The 23,627-nt window shown below is 36.9% G+C and overlaps 1 protein-coding gene across 2 annotated transcripts in view; it reads right to left on the reverse strand.

Moving 5' to 3' along the window:
- NRXN1 (neurexin 1) overlaps positions 1–20,862 on the reverse strand; it is a 632,749-nt gene extending 611,887 nt beyond the window's left edge. For both annotated transcript variants that reach the window (XM_053459665.1, XM_053459664.1), the window contains exons 1-2: positions 20,742–20,862; positions 16,932–18,181 (exon numbers count right to left, since the gene is read on the reverse strand). In XM_053459665.1, the coding sequence (XP_053315640.1) occupies positions 16,932–17,655 (724 nt within the window). In that variant the 5' untranslated portion in view covers positions 17,656–18,181; positions 20,742–20,862. The remainder of the gene's footprint in view (positions 1–16,931; positions 18,182–20,741) is intronic.
- Positions 20,863–23,627: the final 2,765 nt, after the last annotated feature.

Raw genomic sequence — 23,627 nt, forward strand, 5'->3', positions numbered from 1 at the left:
CACATTAAGGCCTGAGGGCACCTGATGCGAAAGTGCAGCCGACAGCTGAATATGCATGGTGCTTACATAGGGCTGCCAGATAGTGTTGTTTGCGGAAAGGGTCAGGGGCAGTCAAATAATGTTTGGGGAGCTGATGAATAGTGTTGTGAGGGGGAGGGATTATGTAGATTAGCATTGGATTCGTACAGAATGCCGTTTTAATGAAATTTGCATTCTTCAACAATTTGTACAAGGAAGGACCCCAAAGAAAACAAACAAAAGCAAGCAAAGGGTGGAGACTTCGGCCACACCCTCTCGTCTGATCATCCAATAAGGGGGAGAGAATGTGCCTGGAAGCTCCATTATTTCGCGAAAGTTCGTGGGAGGTTATTTCTGGCAAAAGGGCAGAGCCTCCAGGCACACCCTCGTCTAATTAGGGAGCGGATGTGCCCGGAATCGCCGCCATTATATATATATATATAATATATATATATATATATATATAGGACATGAGTTTGTTCCTAACTGTATGGCATGTTGAGGCTGTCTACCTTGATGAAAGCATACCAAATCAACACATTCGCCATTCAGACATTATTGAGAAATTTACTGTATAGTACATTTTAAATCAATATTTGTAAGCAACTCTTCAGTAGGTAAGATGATTACAGTGGAAAAATATTGATTGGTAATGATATCTAGTAGATAGAATAGAGCTGCAATCTTAACCAGTTATTACATATACAGAAATGTACAAGAGCATTTAGGATGCAGCATATCAGTGTCAACGTGAACATTCTAAATAAAATTATTGTGCATGATACACATTTATTTCTATTTATAAAACTAAACCATTTATACAAAATATAAATTAAAATATTCCACTGAAATGCTAGTAGTGTTAATTTCAATGGTTAGGTGTCCATAAAAGACCTTGACAATCTAATGAATTAATGTAATCATTTAACCATGCTTAATTCTGTACTAATGAAAAATGCAAACTCAAAGCAAAGAAATTGAATGGGACTTAAGGTGATTTTTATAAGCACAATTCTGGTGCACAATTATAGAACTAGTCCTGTCACCTTAGTCACCAATAAAATGATCCATTCAGTAGAAACTTTCAATTGGTTGCTATGGTGATACGACCACTGTTCAAATCCAAATGTTTCTTTATAAGTAACCCCGATTGTGTCTTAAAACTTGATCTCATTTGTCTTTTTATAAGAAGGCAGCAGGAGTTAAAATTAAACAATTCCATAATTCCCGTATGGATACAGACAGTCGCCCCCGCCTCCGAGTTTGAATCTTCAGTAGCCTAAAATGCGCTATATGTCTTTAAGAAACGGAGCGCCAGGATATGGCATCAGCTGGCACAGCCTCCATAGCCTAAATAGGTTAGTTGGGGAGATCAAAGATCTCCCTTGTAAACGTTCCATTGTCCAAGAGAGCCACATGCCCTAGGCCTTGGCCTAGTTGGCCTAGGTCAGGATATGCCATGGGATACAGATGGGCAAAAAGATTTGATTCTAAAAACAGCATATCATGGAAGGTACTTTAGTACAGAAAACTATGTATTCCCATTATAGTTTCCATTTGAAGTGCCGTTTATGTGACATCATTTTTATATTTATGTGACATCATATTTACATCATAATGAATGCAATGTTTCACAATATTAATTGGGTTGTCACATGGGTTCTATTAATTCAGAAGTTACTGCAAGAAACGTGTGATTTTTTAGAATAATTTTATCAAACCACCCAACATTTCAAATGGCCAAAGAGGGTGAAACCTGTTTCACTTGGAGTGACCAGAAGCAATTCTTTACCACAACCTTTTATGTAATTGTATTACCTGTTAACACACATATATATATATATATATATATATATATATATATTTCACATACACACACCTTCACATACACATAAAGCAGACATGAGCAGTTTCAGATAATGAACCTCTCTATTACCATGCATGAGCAGATTCACAGAATTAACCCCTCTATTATGAGACATTACACACACAGTCACACAAACAGACAAACACAGTCACATATACACACAGTCACACATACCTGGTGCTGGCTGCAGCTTACACTGAGCTTGATGTAAAGGAGGGACTCGGCCTATCAGGAGAGGTGTCTGAACTTTCAGCCAATCAGGAGAGTTGAGAAGTCTCTACTGATTGCCTGAGACTTCCTTCACTCAGGGACAATGCAGGTCTTATTGCGGGACTGTCCCGGGTGATCTGGGACATGTGCTCACCCTACCTGGTTGTAAATATGTTAAGAAACCATTTTTTTCTTTCCTTTGCTCCTTGGCATACTTATTTGCCATATACATGGGAAATAATGGAACGGTTCAAATTCTCAAAACACTGTAATTTTAAGAGAAATGCATCAAAATAATCATTAAGTCTTTTTTTAGCTGAAACAAATATTGTATGACTAATATTATCATAACAAATTTTTACTAAATAAAACAGCTTTTACCATCAGTCATACCCTACAATTTGCAAAAGTATTAAGTTACAAGAAGTCCACCTTTTTATCCAATTACAAAAAAAAAAAGTTTAATGCTTAACAAATTACGGGATTAGTACAACTACGTTCTTTTGTGTTTGGAGAATATTCTCAACAATTTAATGCGAAATAAAAATCCCCCGGATCAAAACAGTTTTATACACCATCATTAAAACAGCAGTTGGAGTGTTAGGTTGGCAAAGAGGTAATTTCCAGTTTGAATACACATGGAATTCACGTACGAGGTAAACAGCTAAGAATGTGACGCTACATGCTGCACGTATCACAGCTATGAACAGACCACAAACAATGGTATATTTACCTCCGGGGCTGCCCTATGCCCCTAGTGCCCCCAGTCCCCTCCACCTCCGTGGGTGGCATCTACAATAAGGGGTGCTGCCCACCTTTAAGAAAGCGAATGCTGGGATATGTAGGCAGTGCTGAGCTGGAACAACTTCCATATCGTAAATAGGCAGTTACGGAAATCAAAGACCCCCCCCCGTAACCGGCCCGTTGTGGGGCAGGAAACCGGGGGGGCTTGATGTCACAGGGGCTTAGCGTGTTACCCAGAGCGTTCAGTGAGCGCCGTCCCAGGGACCAACCAGAGATTTACCTGTGAGACAGGCTGAGCTAACCCTGTGTAATGCATAGTTATATTGCTTAAATGGCATTACATATGCACTATGCAGGAATAACTCAGACTTTTTTGCACAAGAGGTTCACAGGATTGGCCCTTCATAATGCATAAAGAAATCAGTGTGGTTAAAAGTTACCTTAATGCAGCCTGTATCCAGGCATAACATGTTCTAATGCATTTACACTTTAAGCAAATATTATGTCTGCTCGGGAGCGACAATAGCATTTAAGTAGCTCTATAACTAACACAGATTTTATTCCTTGCTATTACATGTGCCAAAGGCAGAGGTAACATTTCTAAAATTCCATTATTGTGCTGTTTCCTTTCTTAAAAAGAGTATTCATTTTTATATAATATAATGTTTTATACAGCTGCATTTTAGCCATTTGTATAGACAGGGAAAGTATATCACACGACTGCCGACAACGACTGCATCCCGGTCTGCAGACGCTTAATGGAAGAATACGAAACCCAAGTCTTCTTCAATATCCCTTTTATTATATATACATTTATTATATATAAATCCCTCATGGCCTCTTAGACATGCGGGGTCCTTGTATATACAGTACCGTTGGCATTGAAAAAACATTATGCCATGGGGAAGACAATGTTTTCAGCGTGATGTTTACTTTTTTGGAGAATTATACAGGAGGTCATTGATGTTAGAAGTCCCACGAAATACATTGTACTGTTGTAGGTTAGATAAAAGTAAACATTTTGACATCATGTTCTGGTTATTTATCTAAAACTGTAGTCCACTAGTGTTTCCTTTTGTATAACATGACAATTCAGCTGAAAAATTAGGTCCGGGCACATTTGCATTTATTGAAATAAATACATGCGTAAATCTTCTAGCTTCTAATGCTGCAGGTAGTTATAAAAGTGTTAAATTCAGCAGAGTAGGTGGAACAGCACCTTTAATCAAGGAATGTACTCGTTATTCTGATAACAAACATTTTGTTCTGTGAAGACAAAGCACTTTTAATCACCATCTATTCTATTTAAAAATCTATCCCCTGGGAACAATACTCATGGTACCTGACAATAGTGCAAGCGATTGGGAACAGCTTCTGAGCCATATATGTAGCTCTATTCATTACTACACATATTATATATATATGTCCTAAAAGGCCAATAACATTTGGATTTTATGAATGAGTTGTGGGCCACATTAACTTTATTACCACTTAAAAGTTCACCACATATCTGCATGGGACTGAACATTTTCTGACGGCACTAAATCAGCCTGTTAAGTCAGCTATTCTGGCAGACGCTAGTCATTAATACGAGAACATTTTGAAAGTTCACGTACCAAGACACATTTATAAAGCTGCAGATGCACTTGGACCTGCCATTGTCCAGAGAGGTACACTTTGTAAATAATCAATCTACTGTATTTTATTAAGCTATAAATATCATCAAACACAGAGAGACCAAGTATTTTATTTGGGCAAATACGTGCATTGCTTAGTTACTGAAGTAAGAAAATCGGACTTTGGTTATAAGTGGTATTTGAGTAGTACCTGTATTTAAAATGACATGTCTATATTATTTATGAGACGGGGTGTACATGTTTACATTCTATTGTCGAATCCCATCAAAGCAAGGGCAGCCATTTCATGGAGATGTCCTAGGCCAGCACCTTGGGTCCCTGCCTATCTGGGGCATATGTGACCTTCACAAGTAGGTCACAGAGCAGTAACAGAGGGTAGTCCAGTATCAGTGAGTGTAACAAAATCACAGTTTGTATATGACGTTACTTTTTAATGGGCCTTGGAATGAGCAGTTTTCAGGTTTGCTAGGATGCAAAATAACTAAATTTCATTTTATGTACTGTTGACATTTGACTATTTACATGAATGGTTATCTATTGAAGTACGATTGTCCTAGTGGGACATGGCTGATCTTACCTGAAGGGCCACCTTGTAGGGCTCAACTGCAGTGTCATGAAGAGACAAACAGCACAAACCTCCATCGATTTTACCTTTCCAGGAACCGGTTGGAGGAGATCAGTGGATCTCCCCAACCACACATGACCTCAACTGCCCGCTAAAACAGGATGGGGCAGCTATGCAGGACAGTGGGGCAGTACCTGAAAATCGTGAATGTCCTGTGAAAACCAGGACACAATATTGGAACTCTGAGCTTAAGTAATTTTACATCTTACTCTGAACTTTGCTCCACTAAAAGGTATCCCAAACCTCTGTGAGCTATCTTCCCTGAGACTAAAATCCATTTTGTGTTCTACTGACTGTCAGTGAATTTCCTGATGTTAGGCAGTCCTACTCTTGCCGTACCAGCATATCATAGACTATTTTATTGTTAGTGTTCACTGCTTCTTTAATATTAATATAATTGACCTGCGGCTAATACTGGAGATGATGTTCAGTTCTGGCACACATTACTACATTATACATCATTATTTCACAAATCTTCCACATGGACTCCTTGGCTTGTTTTAAAGAACATTTGCTGCCAAATACCATGGGTCACCAAGCAATAACGTGTTATAATATAATAGAACAAAAAGCTATTTAATGTGAACCAATAAGAATAGATTAAGCTAAATATTATAGAATTTATTTCCCTTTGGCATCATATATATATATATATATATATATATATATATATATATATATATATATATATATATATAGCTATTTTTATAGTATGTGCCTTGATTTCATACACTGTAAATGCTAATGTACTGTAAACATATATTGTAAATGCTAATGTACTGTAGAGGTTATTCTGCTTAAAATATTCTACTCTGGGTACATTAAACATGTATTATATTACACATCTAGTGTTGGCTTGAGTTGTTTCACTGTGCTGCTCTAAAAAGATAAAATATTGCCAAATAATAAATGATCAGAATTTTCATATATCTAAGACAAGACCAAGGACTTTAAAGCAGGAAAAAATGGCAGAATGGTTCTTATCTACCATCAAATTCTACAGTTCTATTTACCTGAATGTATTGAAAAGTAGAATAATGTATTTTTTTCATATAAATTCATTTGTTAACCCATTTTCAAGGGCTTATGTTTGGACGTTAGTATTTTTATACAAATCAAATTAGATTTTTTATTTTATAATTTGATATTTTTTTATTTTAATCTATTGCTGGTGTAGTAAATGTTTTTACACATTTTAGTAATTAGGGACATTGTTTTAAGCGTGCTAGCATGCAAGGGCAAGAGATTTAACTCTTGACTTGACTCATCACTGACCCAAAAGTAGGAGCCTGCAGCGCATAACTAAATAAAATGCCTGTTCTCTGCGACTGGGCTCAGAATGAGGGGCTCGCTATAAATTTATGACAGCAATTTAAATTGAAGAAAGGCATAAACCCACAGCGCTGAAACATGCACAAACCACCATTATTTTTCCATTGATCAGGAAATGTTTTTCATTGTTATAGTAAGAAGCTAACAACTCCTCAATGTAACCCAAACAATATTATTTTCCATGCGTTATTTTTATCAAGACTGGCCAGCTTGTTACACATGGGTATTTAACCTGCCAAGGATGACTACAATTAATGTGTATTTACTTAATTAGCTTTGTTTATCACAATTCAATACATTGGCTATTATCTTGGAAATTTTGCAGATCATGACATGAACAGAAAGATACTTTTTTTTTTCAAATGCATAATGAGACCAGGGACATTGTCATTTATAGTTAATTGCAGTTTTTAACTTAATGCTTGCTTTCATCCGGGAAGCATATCATACATATACAAATATGTATTCTGCGTCTAGAGGAAATGGTCTGAGAGCCTCATTCATGTAGTCCATGTCACCAGGTGGACTTTCAAGAACAGTGGATAGACCGGACAGGTTGTAGCTACTATTACAGGAACATGGCACGCACTTAACCACTGCAAATCTATATAATTCAAGAACTCTCAGGCCAACAGAGTTTTACTCCTGAGGAAGCCTCACTTTAGGTGAAACACATTGTGAGACCTTCTTAAAGTTTTTAAGTGTACCATAGAGATGTCTACATCCCCTACTGCAGAGGACCTCATGGTGGACTAAAGGACTTTGATCTGTTGCATGTTTTTATCATTTCTTGTGCTTTCTATCTTTCTTAGCTTTCTATTTTAGTGATAAAACAATACAAATCGATGGTAAAGTAACAATTTTTTGGACTATGTTTAAATATTTAAGAGTTATTTAAATGATGTGTTAATGTTGGCTCTATTTTAAATAGTTAGCAGAAAACAAATCTCTGGTGAATTACATATAGAATGTGAAAAAAAAGAAAAAAAAGAAAAACTAATGGATTGAACAGAAAAATGTTTTTTTCTCAGAATTAATTTCTTTGATTGAAATGACATCAAATAGTATGGTGCTATATGTGTAAAACTATATGTGTAAAGTCTCATTTTACTGTACGGTTCATCTGTAGTCAATCTATAACTCTGTTTTAAGATATTCACCATGCATTATTAAGCCCAATGACCTATTTTACAAACTGCACATTTCTGCAATGGGTAATTAAGCCAGAAAAAGAGACAAAGTTCTGTATCACTAGGCAGGGAATTCTAAATGATCCAAAAGATGGCACGGACTTCTAATTTGTTTCTCTTTTCAAATGGCCTTTTGGTGTATAGGTGAAATAGCCAACTATCCTTGGATTACCAGGTCAACACTAAAGGAAGTAAATAGAGCACTAAACACCACTTAGAGTGATGATGTCTGAAGACAAGACCCAGGTTGTCCTATAAGCTTGCTCTCTAAATCTAGTCAGGTAGCCATCAAAGGTATCATCTTCACAAATTGTATTCTTTAAATGTTAAGCCTATTAGGTAAGCATACAGGAACTCTCAAGGTTTGACCCTGAGTCTCAGGCTTTTTGCCCAAATCGGCGCATATTCTCAGGGTCACCAAGTCTGGAACTGACTCATTCCTATTCTACAGGGCTGTGATCATATATAATATTCCCAACTGGTGCTTTTACTACCAGTGTTTTATGGTCCATATCCCAGTTTGAATGTGGGTAACTCGAATAAGTCAGGGTGTCCATGAGGTCAGGTATTAGAGATATTTGGTTAACACATTTGGCACTACATAGAATCTTCACGATGGACAATTAAAGGGTTAATATTTCAAGTGTCTCAAGGTAAGCTCATTTAGAAAGTTCCCAGGTATGTAGACAAGTAGATGTTCTGCTGTAGATTTAGGATTCTTAGGTGTATAAAATCTTAAATGTATGCTTTCCTTCAAGGATTTTTGTAGGGACGCTTAAACACGTCTTGTTAAACAGCAGTAAACACACAAAACGTGAAATATGAAATACGTAAATACAAATAAAACACACTATCGAGACAAACAATGCAATAGCACAATGAAATAGTTAACACTTTCACATTGTGGTGTAACATGTTTGGTGTTAAGTTCCATTATGGTTTTCTTTTCTATTATATTATTAGGATTGAGAGACTCATGTTGCTCGCTTGTCACTTGTACACAAGACAATCTGTCTACATAAGTGCAGTTTAGGAGCGTCTTAACTGTCCATAAGAAGTGAGCTTTTTGAAAACTCTAAACTAGTGTAATGAAGTTCAGAATTACGTAGCCTACGGATCAATATGTCGGACAAATCAACAGAGCAACAGATATCATTAGACAGCACTTGTGCGTTGTATTTACGTCAAAGGGAAACATGAAGGATGACTCTTAAAGTACACAATACAGAAACATTGAATTTGACGGCAGATAAGAACCACTCAGCCCGTCTAGTCGGCCCATTTTTCCTCAAAACCTTAATCAGTCATTGGTCAATGCATGTTTAAATTCCCATGTTCCGCTTATCTGCTACCCTCTCACCATCTGTAATTAAAAGTACTGTTCTACTTGTTCTGCTGAATTTAACATGATTTTTAACTGCAGCATTAGAAACATCATTGTAGTAAATCATCTACTACTCTTGAATATCCCCTTTGCCAGAAACAATTTCACAATCATATGAAATTCTCAATATTTGTATTGCAACATCTTTTGAAGTCATTTCCCAAAACTGACACAATCTTTGTTTTATTGGGCAAAAAAATTCAACCAACAACATACCTCTGGAATATACTGTTATGTTCTCTTAATGAATGCGCACATTAGATCCACATCATGCAAGTATGAATCAATGGGTTAATAAAGTAACCCCCCATGCAATTCTAGTGCTCTGTTCCCATTTTTTGCCATTCATCACCATGTCATTCCTCCAGATTTCACAGCTGCTGTATAATTGAACTTACTAAGTTCTTCTATCTAGAACAGTTTTTGAAATGGCGTCCATCACAGCTGTTTAACAAACAGTGTGTTTGTATAAGATCCGATCTGTTTTTTTTTATTTTTTTCATTTTTTTTTACGATTCCAGCTTGTTTTTCTGGCTGGTCCCACAGCTTACCAGCTGCTAATTTATAATACAGTGTAAACAACAGGATGTGAAGCTTTGGTCTGTCTGTCAGCACAAGTTCATTTTTTAGCCTATTAATTCTTATCGGACATTCTTCATATTGTATTTGACACGCACATCGCAAACGTGACATGAGAATTTTCTTTTTGCCCCTTTAAGCAAGCATCGAATAAATAATTTCCATTCTATTGCAGCAAAAAAAAATGGTTATTTCATTTGAGAATAATTGAGTAAAAGGTTACATAGATGTGGCGGACCTCTTTTAAGGGAAAAGTTTAAGACTGCTAGTGCTAGCTCAATCATGTCTCATTGTTGGATAAACTGAAGTTCACTATTAATTTAAATCAACTAATAAGAGGGGCTTTAGCTGTGTTTCTGAGCAAGGTTGTTTGCTTTCAATTAGCCATCATTTATGACTGATGAGGATCTGATGGTCCTGATGGAACTGGATGGTGCAAGAAAGCATCTGGTTGGATTCAAGTGGTATTAGCAACCTTACAACAGAATCATTATAATTTTAAAACAAGGGTGTTTCATAGTATTGTAAAACAAAGTTTTGTAAAAAATTTAAGTAATAAAAAAGAAAAGGTAACATTTTTAACTAAAATAACTACTATTATGGCTGTTAAATATCGATACCTCTGCAATCTGATCCTTACACTTGGTGCTGGAAGCTACCAAGGGACTTGGTTTTATGGATTACACAGAAGACTGAGTAAGTCTAAGCAAGACACACGGATCAAGTGTAATATGGGTTCCTTTTTAAGATGTTAGGAACATGATGCTTTTTTACTGTTTTCTTGCAGTAAGCAGTATGAGTGCAGTAAGAATAGTACTCAATAAATAAGTCTAGACTCTCTTTATGGGTATGTGTAATACGCATCCCATTCATGGCAATGTCCGTTATAATATAGGGTGCAAACACATGTATGTACAGTTCAGGCATAATGCACAGGTACCTTACATGATGTATGACAGAAAGCAGACAAATAAAAGAGCGGCACTCCAGGGACATTCTAGAGCCAGTTTTTGTGTAAATGATGTATACAAAAAAAAAGGTACGAGATCAGCTCAGTCCAGAACAGACACTGCTGAAATAGCCTGTCCTAAGGGGAATCTCAGCTTGGAAGCATCTCAGATTATTGAGAAAAAACTAGAGGATATTAGAGTCTAGATCCAATGTAAGGCGATCTCCTCATTGTGAGAGTACCAAAAATGTTTTGGTCTTCTTAGGCCTCATTAGTGAAATGTGAATTCTATCTCCTCTAGGAACAGGAGGAATGAAAATTCAAGCTGACCCTTAATTCAACTTACTACTTGACTTCTTAGTTAATTAAATTTGTGTTTATGTTTCAAGGATCCCAGATGTATGTTGCAGCCTTCTTGGTTCTTGTTAGCATGGTGATGTTCGTATTCCTCCACGCATTGTGAGCAAGGAGGTCTGTGTCTATACTTACCTGTACAGAACCCAAAAGGGAGAAAACACATACAAAAAGGAATGAGACTAGCTCAGTCACCAACAGACAGCACCCTTACTGTAACCCCTCAGTGAACCCTGCTCAGGAGAGGCTCAGACTTTAGCTTGCTGTTGGCATTACTAAAATCAGAGACTATCCCGAGCAAAGATCCACCATAAGGTACCATAACATGCTTTTCTTTCTAGGCTAACCAAGTAGGCTACCTATCCTCTTAGTCCTTGGATTCTTGTTCCTTTCCTTCCTGCCCACATTTCACCTGGGCCTCATCAAGTGCAGCACCCTGGCACCTTCACTTTACATAGCTCCCAAGTGTCCTGCTTTAGATGACACCACCTCAATGGAACCCAAATATCTCTATGAGCGCAAAATGTTTGGTGACAATAAGTGTACCACAGTGTGTTAAAACTCTAAATGTGACAGTAAACAGCTTATAAACCTGCCTTAAAACACTCCATGTAAAAAAAACGTCAGCTTTTAGATTAATTCTGTCTTCTTCTGGTAAGGGGAGGACTAGCACCTTCTGGCCCACAGGGCAAGTTAAGCCAAGTCGCTGTACATTAACTAACACAAACACTAACGCATATATTAACACCACACTTTAACACGCACTCTCACACATACCCATGTATGCTTTGTATGGAGCCAGAGCCTGTCTTCATAGCTGCCTTGCTATTATCACAGGCTCACATGTGATGTTACATTGTGGGTAACAGAGTTGTCACTGCTCCTATACTGTACTGCTTTAGTCCTAGCTGTCTTTTGTCCTAATATATCTTTTATTGTTATTACCGTTACTAATTCAGTCTTATTTACTACAAAATAAATTATCTGTAGTATATTTGCTCATGGAGCTAAACATATCTTACTCACTTGGTATTGTTTTTGGTTTTTTTACCACTCATCTAGAGTCATTGTATTTAATGCTGACTCAGTAGTATAAAATTCTGAATACATTTTCCAATTTTATATATTTTTATTTTGTTAATTTCTATTGAAAAAAAAATAGCTTCCAATACTGTTCAAGCTTTACACGTGAGCTGTTAACATCCATTTTTTAGTATAAAAATGAAAGGCACCGTTTAGCCAGAAACACCTTCCCCTCTGATGTAGCCCACAGTTTGTATAAAACGTATCCATTATATCATAAGTATAGTGCTTTTTACTTGAGCTACAAAACAAAGCCAGATTAATGGCTTGTCTCTAGCTCCTTAGCCCGTTTGAGGTGATGCACTCGGTCTCCTGTGGGGGACTGGGATTCAGAACACCATTTCAGCTAAAATCCCCGATGACTGATTTATGAACAAGCATTGCATCCGATCTTGAAAAAAGAAGAGACAATCCATTTTTTGAGACAAGATAAGCCACTATGCTGTCAGTTAAGAAAAATTGGATTTCAGACGAAGAGCAGACATGTCCAGAATATTACTCCAAGGCTAAATGTATGACATTACTAGACCATAAAAATATTCTGCAAAGATTTGCCCTATATACCCTCTCTCATACATCGTGCGTTCAAAAATTATTTATCTTTTATAATTAACTACTCCAGTGTGAAATGTAAGTCATTTTTTATTTATTATAAACTATAAAAAGCGAATAATTAACCTTTTGTGTTATAGAAAATTCATCACCTTTTAGGGTCATTGATTACGACCTAAAATTCTTCTCACAGAAAGACAGAGGTCTCTATGAGATTGTCACATAGTCCTGTTTACCACCAGTCAAGATGTGATATGCGCTCCTTCCAACGTTAAAAACCATTCATGTCCACCACCAAGCATTTATCTATACCATAATTCCTATGAACCTATTCAGTCCTGCACAGAAATGTAGCTTTGCCCATGATAATTTACAAGACTTATCTGCCATTTTGTATTATTGAAGAGCAATAGGATATCTAGACATCTACTTGCAACAACATAATGTGTTCTGGATGCCGAGATGCTGTTAAAAATATTAGAAAGGCCTCAAAACCATGAGAGTCGCACAACTGACAAACAAGATAACCACACAATCACAATCACACAGGTTTTCTTTTCTCTTTGCATCTTAATGAAGTCCAAGGTTTCCAGTTTTTCTCACTGGGAGATGTGGAGACACCTTGGCTGTGCTTGTTATGTTTGATTAGCATAGGCTATTTTGGTACTTTTTCACAGCTGCAAAATACATCGTATTCTTTCTGGATGAAGAAGAACGAAATCACAAAATGTAAAATGTCTGAAACCCGAATTTTAACATGTCATATGTATACTGTTAAATCCCTGTGCTGCAGAGCTTACACTTTAAAGCTTGTCACCCAATAAAACTAAAATGGCAAAGAACTATGGATCGACAGGCATCTTATCATCATACTCAATACATCCATTGCATTTCCTACTGTTTCCATTATACACAATAACAAAAATCCCCGGTTTAAATAACAATCCAGCCCTATAATATTACTTTTATAAAAACACTACCCCATACATGTTGCATAAAATTAAAGTAATGGGTGGAGAAAAATCTCAAACATAAATACAGAAGGTAAAGAACAACTAGGCCCTGCCCTAGCTCTACAAAACTGGACCAAATGTGTCAGATCGGGAAACATGCTAGTCGCTAAATGAGCTCTCGATTATCTACAATTTAAGCCTTTCGAGGGGCTAGTCTGCATTTACCAATGCTGAGGTACTCCTATAATGAAAGCACGTGGTGGCATCCACACGTTCACAGATAGTACTCCCTGACGGAAGCCAGGATGAAGACAGAGTGAAAGCAAGCAACACTAAAAATGTTACTTGTTGAGATGAAGAATAGTGAAAAAATGAATGTCACTGCTCCTTCCAAAAAGTATGGGCCTGGATCCAGGACAATTATTCAGAATGTAGCTCAATACAAGTTAGAAAAGAATGGCTCTTTGACATATCCAATAAATCTGACTTCCAGGGCCCCAATCAAGGAGAGTTTGCAGGAGGGATGCAATCTCAACTCACCAACTTCACTATCCGTTAGGAAAGACCAAGCCTAAAAAATCAATGAACTATCTCAAAACTCACCTTACCAATTGAACTATGCATTCTGTAGACTCAACTGTTTCGGTGACGAAACCTTCCAGGGACAGGCCTTCATAAAGCATGAGCAATTCAGTGTGTCCAAACCAGAACTCTGCTGAAAACTCCCCTAAGAACTCCTGCTTTAATGAATAAACCTCACTGAAAAGTGAAGTTCATTTAAATGTTCAGTAGAATGTACCCTTTTAGATGCATCTTTCTTTTTTATATTAAAATATAAGGTGCTCCTATATGAAAGAACTATTGACAGTATTCTGAAACATTCAAGTGAAAATGCCCATACCTTGACAAAACTTAAGAAATGATGTTAGGTTATATTACTTGTACTTTCTCTGTATTAGGTATTGTCTGATTGCTCAAAGGAGCAACAGGAAGTGAAGAGTGCAACTAAAAAATGATTCCCTCATCCTACTAGTAAAGCTTGTTATTCTTCATGTTTAAAGCTACAGAATTCTTTCTTTCAAATTCTGTCGAAAGATAAAATATAAACTTCCTAATATCTACAATGATCTTAAACGCTAGGATATAATAAACAATCAAATCAATAAATAGGAAGAATGACACGGATATATTTAATAGTATATGCATACAGGATAATTCATACCGCAACATAAATGATCATACCATATTTATGCCAGAAAATATAATAAGGAAGAAAAGAAATCCACAAAAGTATCTGACAAAAAAGAGTCCTGTAAAATATAGATAAACCTCCCTGAAATACAAAATTCACAAATACAAATAGTATCACGACTTTTCATTAAATATGCAATTCTGATTGTTCATGCCATATGTTTTTTTTCTTCTTTTTTCCTGGAACGAATGACATTTGAGTTCTGTCTTTGGAACATAGGGGTGAGGACACAAGCTATTCTGGTGGCTCTCCCGCACATATTAATCATTCATATCCTTAAAACCCATCTGTACTTGTAACTTGATAACAAAAAAACCTCTTTTCAACTGTAAATAAATATTTTAGTAATAATATTTTGGCAGCCAAAAAAAAGCAATTTCTATAGATTTCTATTATTAATGCATTATACCTTCCACAGTTCATGTGTTTTAACATTTAACATTAGGAACTATAAATCAAAGGCACTTGGTATTTGCAATTTATAGAACAAACGCAGTATGTGACTAAAAAATTATTTAGAATGCATTTATACCTTCCTTCCATGAATGTGCTTTCCTTAATCTTAACTGTACACACATTTGTGACATTTTATCACGTAATATAAAAATATCCCTATATTTGTGTGCATGGTTAAAGCCAGAAATATATAAAAAAACTCACATGAAGAACAATTTATATTTTCAGTAATAAAGCAACGCATAGGTGAACAGAACGGATAATTTAAAATAAAGGGGCATCCAGCTACCAATAAAACGGATGTAAATTCAACGGGAATTATTAAAATATAGCCTCTGAACAATGCGATTGAATTAGCCTGATGCTCCCTTTACATCGGAATTCAGTTTGTTGAAACCAGAGCTCTCCTGGAACTCCCGCTTTAATGAATAAACCTCATTGAAAGGGGGAAGTAAATTTAAATGTTCCGGGACTACCCTGTAGAGATTAACATTATATCAAAGGTTCCAGGTTCATCAACATGAATTATTCATTAAATGATTATTCTTCCTGGGTGTTTTACTCTGGCTTGGACCACACCATCATTACCAAGATCTAGGCAAGGATTAGTATATACGTATTTTTTATATGAATTTTCCAAACACAATAATGAGAATAAATAGGGATTTTTTATATTAAAAAAAAATAAATAAAAATTTCAGTCCACCATTTTATGAAAACACACAGCTGCAGCCATCTTTAATTAGTTCTATATAATAAATCTATAACTTGCTTATCTGATCAGCATATTATATACCTATAGTGTGTGTGTAGTGAAAACCCACTGAAGCATTTCGAAAGGTTCTGTAGTCTGCAGCCATTGTGTTTGCTTAGTGAGAACAATGTGCACGCATGCATTATTATATTGTGAACCTTATAAAAATGGAACCCTAGCTTACTAGATATAACCAAAGAAAAATAATGTAAGAAAAATTAAATTTTTATACAAAATCAGCTTTCTATTGTGCTATGAATGCTATGTTTTATGAGATATATCAATAACAATAAAACTTTTGCAAAACTAATCTAAATATTTTTAAATATTATGTAGTTATCTGCTTACAACGTTTCTGGTGAAATAATGATTGAAAAACCCCAAAAAACCCTAGTATTGCAAGTGGGCCTTTTTACTAATACATACTCAATCTGAGTATGAAAAGGGGCTTTATGGCATCCTGATATATGGCATGTCTATCATAATCTAAATGCTATCATATTGGCTGATATAGGCGCTATAGGTGTATATAGTTACTGGCCACTGCAGTCAGACATACTATAAAGGCCAATGCTATATACTACAAGTGTTTCCCTATAGTCGGGGATGCCCACAGGCCTTTTTGTGCACAACACTTTTTAAAACCAGAAGTAACTCAAGATACCGTTTCATCGTATTTTTTCATGGAAGCTTAAATTTGTGACTTCATTTGTGAAAATGTAAAAAAGGTCCAAAATAATTTGCCAGATGATGACAATATGACTGTGTCTGTGCAAACGAATGCTTGGAACACACTCTTCTCCAGTCTCAAAAAATGTAAAAAAATAAATAAATAAAAGTTAGGAAGAGGGGGCAAGCAACAAGAAATAAGACCTGGGTTAGGGTTGCAGTTGGTACAAAATGTCTACAAGCATGCAGGTATCTTCGAAGTAGTTAGTAACGGATATAATTCTTACTTTTAACATGGAGGACAAAAGGGATTATTTTCTTACCTTCACTGCAGTCTTTTCCTTGAAAACCAGTCTGGGAACAGTCACACGTTGCTTCTTCGTTCACAATGGAGCAAATTCCGCCATTCAGACATACTTTCTCACTGGCGCATGGGTTAGTGTCATCCTCCGTCTTGATATCACTACTACTTTCTGGTAAGGACTCGGTAAAGTTGACGCGGATATCTCTTATCCAGCCTTGAAAAGGACTGTGGTCTTTTACCGCCGGAAATGTTAACTTCAGTGTTGATGCGTGTAGCTCTGGTGGGATCCCACCTATAAAAAGGTTGCTGAACACAGTCATGTCTCTCCGTTTTGATTTCACTTCTACCCACTTGCTCTCCTTATCTAAAATCAATGTGGTATTCTTGAAGTTCCTCTTGATAATTACTGAATGCCAGTTGTTGTCATTTACAGCAAGATCTGTCAGGAGAGACGCCGGCTCGGCACAGAAGATGGAAAAACTCAACTTCAGCCTTCCTTCGTGCAGAATGAGCTCCAAAAAGTCACAGAAACCCTCGTCATCGAAGTAAATAACAAGTCCACTTGATCGCTTGGTCTTCATGTTAAAACTCATCTCACTTTCACAACAAGCATTCCATTTAGGAAAGCGTGTCCACTGGCCTTCTGTTCCAGGGAATTCCAGGCCAAAGCCCATATCCACCATACATCCAAGTATTAAGACCATCCAAATAATCAGGCCCCCTCTTTTAAGAACACTAGCCATGGTTAATGACTTAATGTCTTGAGGGTCCTTTAAATTGCGTAGATCTTCCAGATTGGCTCTTTTATGTGAATCTATCCAAATGGTATGATTACTTTTTAGATGTTACGCTATTGTGAAGGTGCAACTTAGGGGACCAAAGCAAGACACTAATTAAAATAAAGCAGTAGTGGGCTGGTGTTCCATGGTGTCAAGCATAATAATAATAATTTAACAGAGTTTCTGCATCAAAATTTGGATTTTTTATTTTTTATTTCATCCAAGCACTGAGCCAAAATAAAATATCTTCTGTTCTCACTAGAATTCCACATTAAATGTAGACCATGGATTTGATGCCATAACACTACAAAAGACGACATGAATCATCACTCATGGCTTTCTGAGCTTCTTCTTTCCAAGTCAAGCATAGGATGATGCACTGTCAAACAGAAGCACCTATCTGACACGAAAATCTTAACAGCTCCTCTTCTTTCCTTTCCACAATAATAAAGAGATCCCATTCAGATTCAATCACATATGAATTGCCAATCTAAAAAAGAAATAAATAGCTTTAAACGAGATGTCTACTACGTCCGAAAGAGCATTAGAAGAGACGATATATTACAGGTGTGATATTGAAGCAACAAAATACATTAATGATATGGTTTTCTTATCTTGTGTTGGATAAAACAGATGTAACTCATAAACAACGGTGTTTCCGACTTGATGGTTGCTTTAGAAAGCGGTACATTTAAAGACATGCATGCAGCAAAGCAATCTTCTTAGACCGAAGCTATTACCGGCGGGTTTTCTTTCAAGACTTTGTCCGTTTTATCTACATCTCGTGCTCTATAAAGAAATCTATACAAAGCTATCAGTCACTTCCAATGTGTTTGGAAACATGATGAGGGAGAGCACTCTCCCAGCAGGTGCTCGCAAACCGAGATGCCAGCGTGCCTCAACGTTTCATTTTCACAAGGTGAGGTACAATGTGAATGAATACCGAAAAAAAAGATATAATCACTGTGTCAGGTATTATTTTATTGGCTACCTCGCCTTGTTTTCCCCCAGCATTGCAATGATCACTGCCACAGCAAAGAGAAATCCAATTTGGCTCATGCGCCGTTAGCATCCCCCCCCCCAATGCATTTCGTTCTTTTCCCATCAGGTGTTTAACCCTTTTTGTAACCTGGAGGACCTGAACTTCACTGCGGAAAGATGCATTGCTGAACGATTGAACAGCAAATGGGTTAAACACAGTCCTTGCTAATTATATGCCAATTACTAAGTTGTCACATGAATGATTCAACAGCTAAAGCTTTCTACGATTACCGATTTAGCTCCAATACAGCTTCAATAATAATAATAATAATAATAATAATAATAATAACAATAATTGTAATAATAATACTCTACTGATATCCAGCATTTGGCTATAAAACAACATGCTATGGGCTATAAGAGCCCATCGAATGTCTCTACATCCCTTTTCAGATTACAATGTTTCATAAATTAACCCTTCATTTTGCGTACACAAGAGGTGAACAAATAGGGCTTTGAAAGCCACCACCATGGCTTTGGTTCTTAAAAAGGTTAGAGAGTCCACATGAATACAGAACAAGATAGAACAGCAACGTGCTGCAGAAGCCAATGAACACATTAAGATGCCATTACAAGTCCTCGCATGCATTTTTCCCCCTCTTAATTTATAACCTAGACACACAGCTCAATGTCTAATTAACACCTTTTTTACAAGCAGAAACTAGCTGTAATTTATTGTGCCGCATTGGGCTGATTCTTGCCATGGACCATTCCTTACCAACAGTGACCAGTGCAAGGTGATCCTGGGATCTACACATTCGCCCATTGTTAATAATGCCACCAGGCAAAGTTCGTGCATCAAGCTCTCAGAAGGCATCGCTGCCAGACCCCTAGGACAGGCAAGGACGGCTCTTGGCAGTAGACCATGCAAGCAGGTATCTCTCACTTTGTACCTGGTGGACAGTTAAATACATCTACTGCCCTAACATCTAATCTGACATCTTGTATAACCATTTTATAATGCCCCAGAGTGCTGTGTAATCCTTTGAAGGGCCCCTCCGTAAAAGGATTATCAGATGAGTACATACTCAAGTCAGTATTGCAATGGAAACAATGTAACTACAGAAAAAAGAAGACTATAGAAATGAAGAATATATGGGTGATATAACTCCTATTTACATACCGCCTTCATCGCTTCCAGAGAAACAATAGCATTTAAGACAAATTAAATAAGGTTCAGGTTGTATTTTTATACTTCAGACAGCATGAAAAGATGGTTTGACTTGGGATGTCATATCTACTATCACCAATATGCAATGATCAGGAGTCACAACGCCTGGCAACAATACTGTACATTCATATAAATAGGCAGTAACAATCCTTCTGGGGAATCCTTATGGTATATACTTCGCTCTATGTGCAGGAAGCACCCCTCTAGAAACCACAAACTGCAGGCTAGAGGAGAGAAGCCCAGAATCTAAACAAGACAAAACATCTACACTTAAATCTAGATCCGCTTATTTCATCATATTCCATGATTCGAATTAACTCCAATCTTTTTTGTTGCTGTATTAATAATCTGTCACCTACAGAAGTGTGTCTGCAGTTAAATCACTTGCACTTGTCCCTAATAAGAAAGAAAAAAAAAAGAGAATACAGCAATACTAGAAATGGGGATATGGAAGATAATGCCTCCGAGGATGATCAGCAGCACGATCCACATTCGGTTAATCCACCTACCCCTCCCAATTTTTTTTGTTATTCAGTCGCATAGACATTTTAGGCACATATTAACCCCCCCGAGCATCTTCAATGTCAATATCCCCTGCATTCTTAATTCCACTAAATAAGACGCTGATCTGCAGCCCCAGCTCCAACTCTATACACTCCTTAATCTCCCTGCCGGCAGATGTACCTGTCCAACCGGGCTGCGAATCCACCCAACCCCAAGCAGCATCTAAGACATCCCCATCTACACCGATCTATCTCCTCATTTCAGCAGCAGCAGCAGCTCCGTGAAGACAGGCGATGTAAAAAGCATAGGCATGCAGTCATCAGATGCGCGTTACCTGCCGTGTCCCGGGTAATAGGGCTTTAAAGTACGTATTGGTCAAGGCGAATTGCCTCGTTCTTAAGGATAAGGCGAGTGCTGAGCCTTTTCAGCGGCTGCAGGCTTGCGCTCCTGTCTCCAGGAGTGAAGGCGGGGCCGGCCGCGGGGAGGGCTCACATGACGAATGCCGCTGTCCGTCTGCAGACCGGGGCGGGGTTTGCGCGCGCTCTGCAGCACCACGGACAGCGCCGTCTCCCCGCTAGACTCCCCGTAGCCACCAGGATCCGGCCGCTAATCGATAGCTCCTACATGCAACTTCATGTTTCCCAGCATATAAGAATGGCTGGAGCCGGTTACCGTCATTTTATTACCGTTATTTGTAAATAGGCCAAAATATCACGGACAGAGAACATTTCTCGTTATATTCTCTCTCTAGTGCTAGATATAGGCACATCTCCATTTTCCATCACTCAGGTCTAGTGTCTAATGCTTAATTTATATTTATCTTTCTTTCTCCCCTCCCCTCTATCTCTTTTCTCACTATCTCTCTCTCTCTCTCTCTCTCTCGCTCTCTCTCTCTCTTCTCTCTTACGGTCTGCTCTCTTACTGCCTTTCTCTTCTCCTTTACTGTCTCCCTCTTCTCTCTTACTCTCTCTCTCTCTCTCTCTCTCTCTCTCTCTCTCTCTCTCTTACTGTCTCATCTTCTCTATTACTGTCTCTCTTCTCTCTTACTGTCTCCCTCTCCTCCCTCTTACTGTCTCTCTTTTCTCTTACTGTCTCTCTCTTCTGTCTTACTGTCTATCTCTTAGCTCTTACTGTCTCTCTTCTCCTTTACTGTCTCTCTCTTCTGTCTTCCTGTCTCTATCTCTTCGCTCTTACTGTCTCTCTCGTCTTACTGTGTCTATCTTTTCTTTCTTGCTGTGTCTCTCTCTCTTCTCCTTTATCGTCTCGCTCTTCTGTCTTACTGCCTCTATCGCTTCTCTCTTACTGTCTCTCTTCTCCATTAGTGTCTCTCTCTCTCATTCTCTCTCATTCTCTCACTAGTCAGATTTCCCAAGCGGTGCAGGCAGTTGAAGAGGTAAACATGAAAACGTGCCATTATATGAATGAGAATGCATGGCTAGTGAGGGCTCTAAACCAGCCATTAATCTGTCTTGTTTCTTGTAGGGTGCTTCCTGAATAAGAAAACCAGCAGAGAGAAAAACAATAGAAATAGGTATCGTCAGAGTTAGCATTTGAAAATGTAAGAATAATAGAAAATAATAATGATGCGGTCCTAGAATTGTGGCCTGTGTCTGAACATAGAACATCTTATGCCCCCTTCTTTAACTATGCAAACGTATCTCAATTATTTATGCTGGTTCTTCATTTATTCATAATATTTTTTGTTAACATATTTTCCAACAGCTACAAATAGATTTATAATTTAAAGTTCTAGCTGTGCTTGGAGCAAGAAACAATATTTTTAAATTACATATTACTATGATTATTGCGGTATTACTATTGTATTACTGAATAATTGCATAGAATTATGATTATTATTACTATTGTATTACCGAATAATTGCATAGAATTCTGATTATTATTACTATTGTTATTAGATTTATTTTATGTAATACGGTTGTTCAAGATTCATAAAGAAAACACTTTTTGCAGTGGTAAATCTAGCTTTTACTCTAGGTATGTATTATATTTTTGTGTTTTTATATATATATATATATATATATATATATATATATATATATATATATTATATTTTTGTGTTCATATATATATATATATAATTTTTGGGGATATATATATATATATATATTTTATATATATAATTTTTGGGGATGTTTATATATATATACATATTTATATATATATATATATATATATGTATATATATATGTATATATGTATATATATATGTGTGTATGTGTGTACCGTATATATAAATACATACATAAAGGTACCACTGTAAAATATGTGGCTTTTGAATTTTGGAAATGGGATTTTTAGAGGATTATCCAGCATGCTAACATACTTAAGTAGCAGCTATGTGTTACGGAGCTTATAAAGTGTTTTGACTTTGATTGTTATCCCTGTTAGTGTTAGAGTATAGTTTACATTATGTGCACTTTTTTGTGTAATTTTTGTTTTTAAATGACTAATACATGCAAATAATTTTGACAGCAACAGAGGGATGAAATACTACAGGGTAGGCAGCATGTGGCATGTTCTACATCACTGTGCCATCATCCTTCCAACACAATCACAAAGGTAATAAAATCACACAATAAAACATAACCTTTCTCAAATATAAAACATCAGATAAAATCATTCAGCAGTGAATGCAGACAGACTGTTCTTATTCGTGGATTGGTTGCAGGCTTTCACATTACCAAGAACCAGTGAGGAAGTTATTCAAAGATTACTAATATAGCTGGCAGAACATTTAACCCCTTTTATTCCAGTAATATAGAATTATAGAAGTAAATATACATAAGTATATGAATAAGGTCATAATATACTCCTTTGCCATTGAAATATGCAATTATTTTGTTTTTAACATATTTTTATTAGGACTATTTCCTGTTGTGTGCATAGATCATTATATAGACCCCGCCATCAACTGCATATTTTTCATCTAGTTTTTCTTTAAGTGGTGAAGAAAACAGGAAGGAAGGCATTTAGCAGATTTCTCAAAAAAAGGTTCTCAGTCCAGTCCTATTTTAACCCTTCGTGACAGTGGCTGACTTTATTTTTTCTACCCTTCGTGACAATGGCTGTTTTAACATTTCTGCGGTGCTCTTTCCCATTTACTGAACCCAGTATTGTTTCTTTCAGGGCAAGAAGGGCTTTCTTGAGATGTCATGGTTTTGGTTATATCATATTATTTACTTGAAAATCTTTTAAAAGT

This window comes from Spea bombifrons, chromosome 3, assembly GCF_027358695.1.
Source record: "Spea bombifrons isolate aSpeBom1 chromosome 3, aSpeBom1.2.pri, whole genome shotgun sequence".
Taxonomy (NCBI): domain Eukaryota; kingdom Metazoa; phylum Chordata; class Amphibia; order Anura; family Pelobatidae; genus Spea; species Spea bombifrons.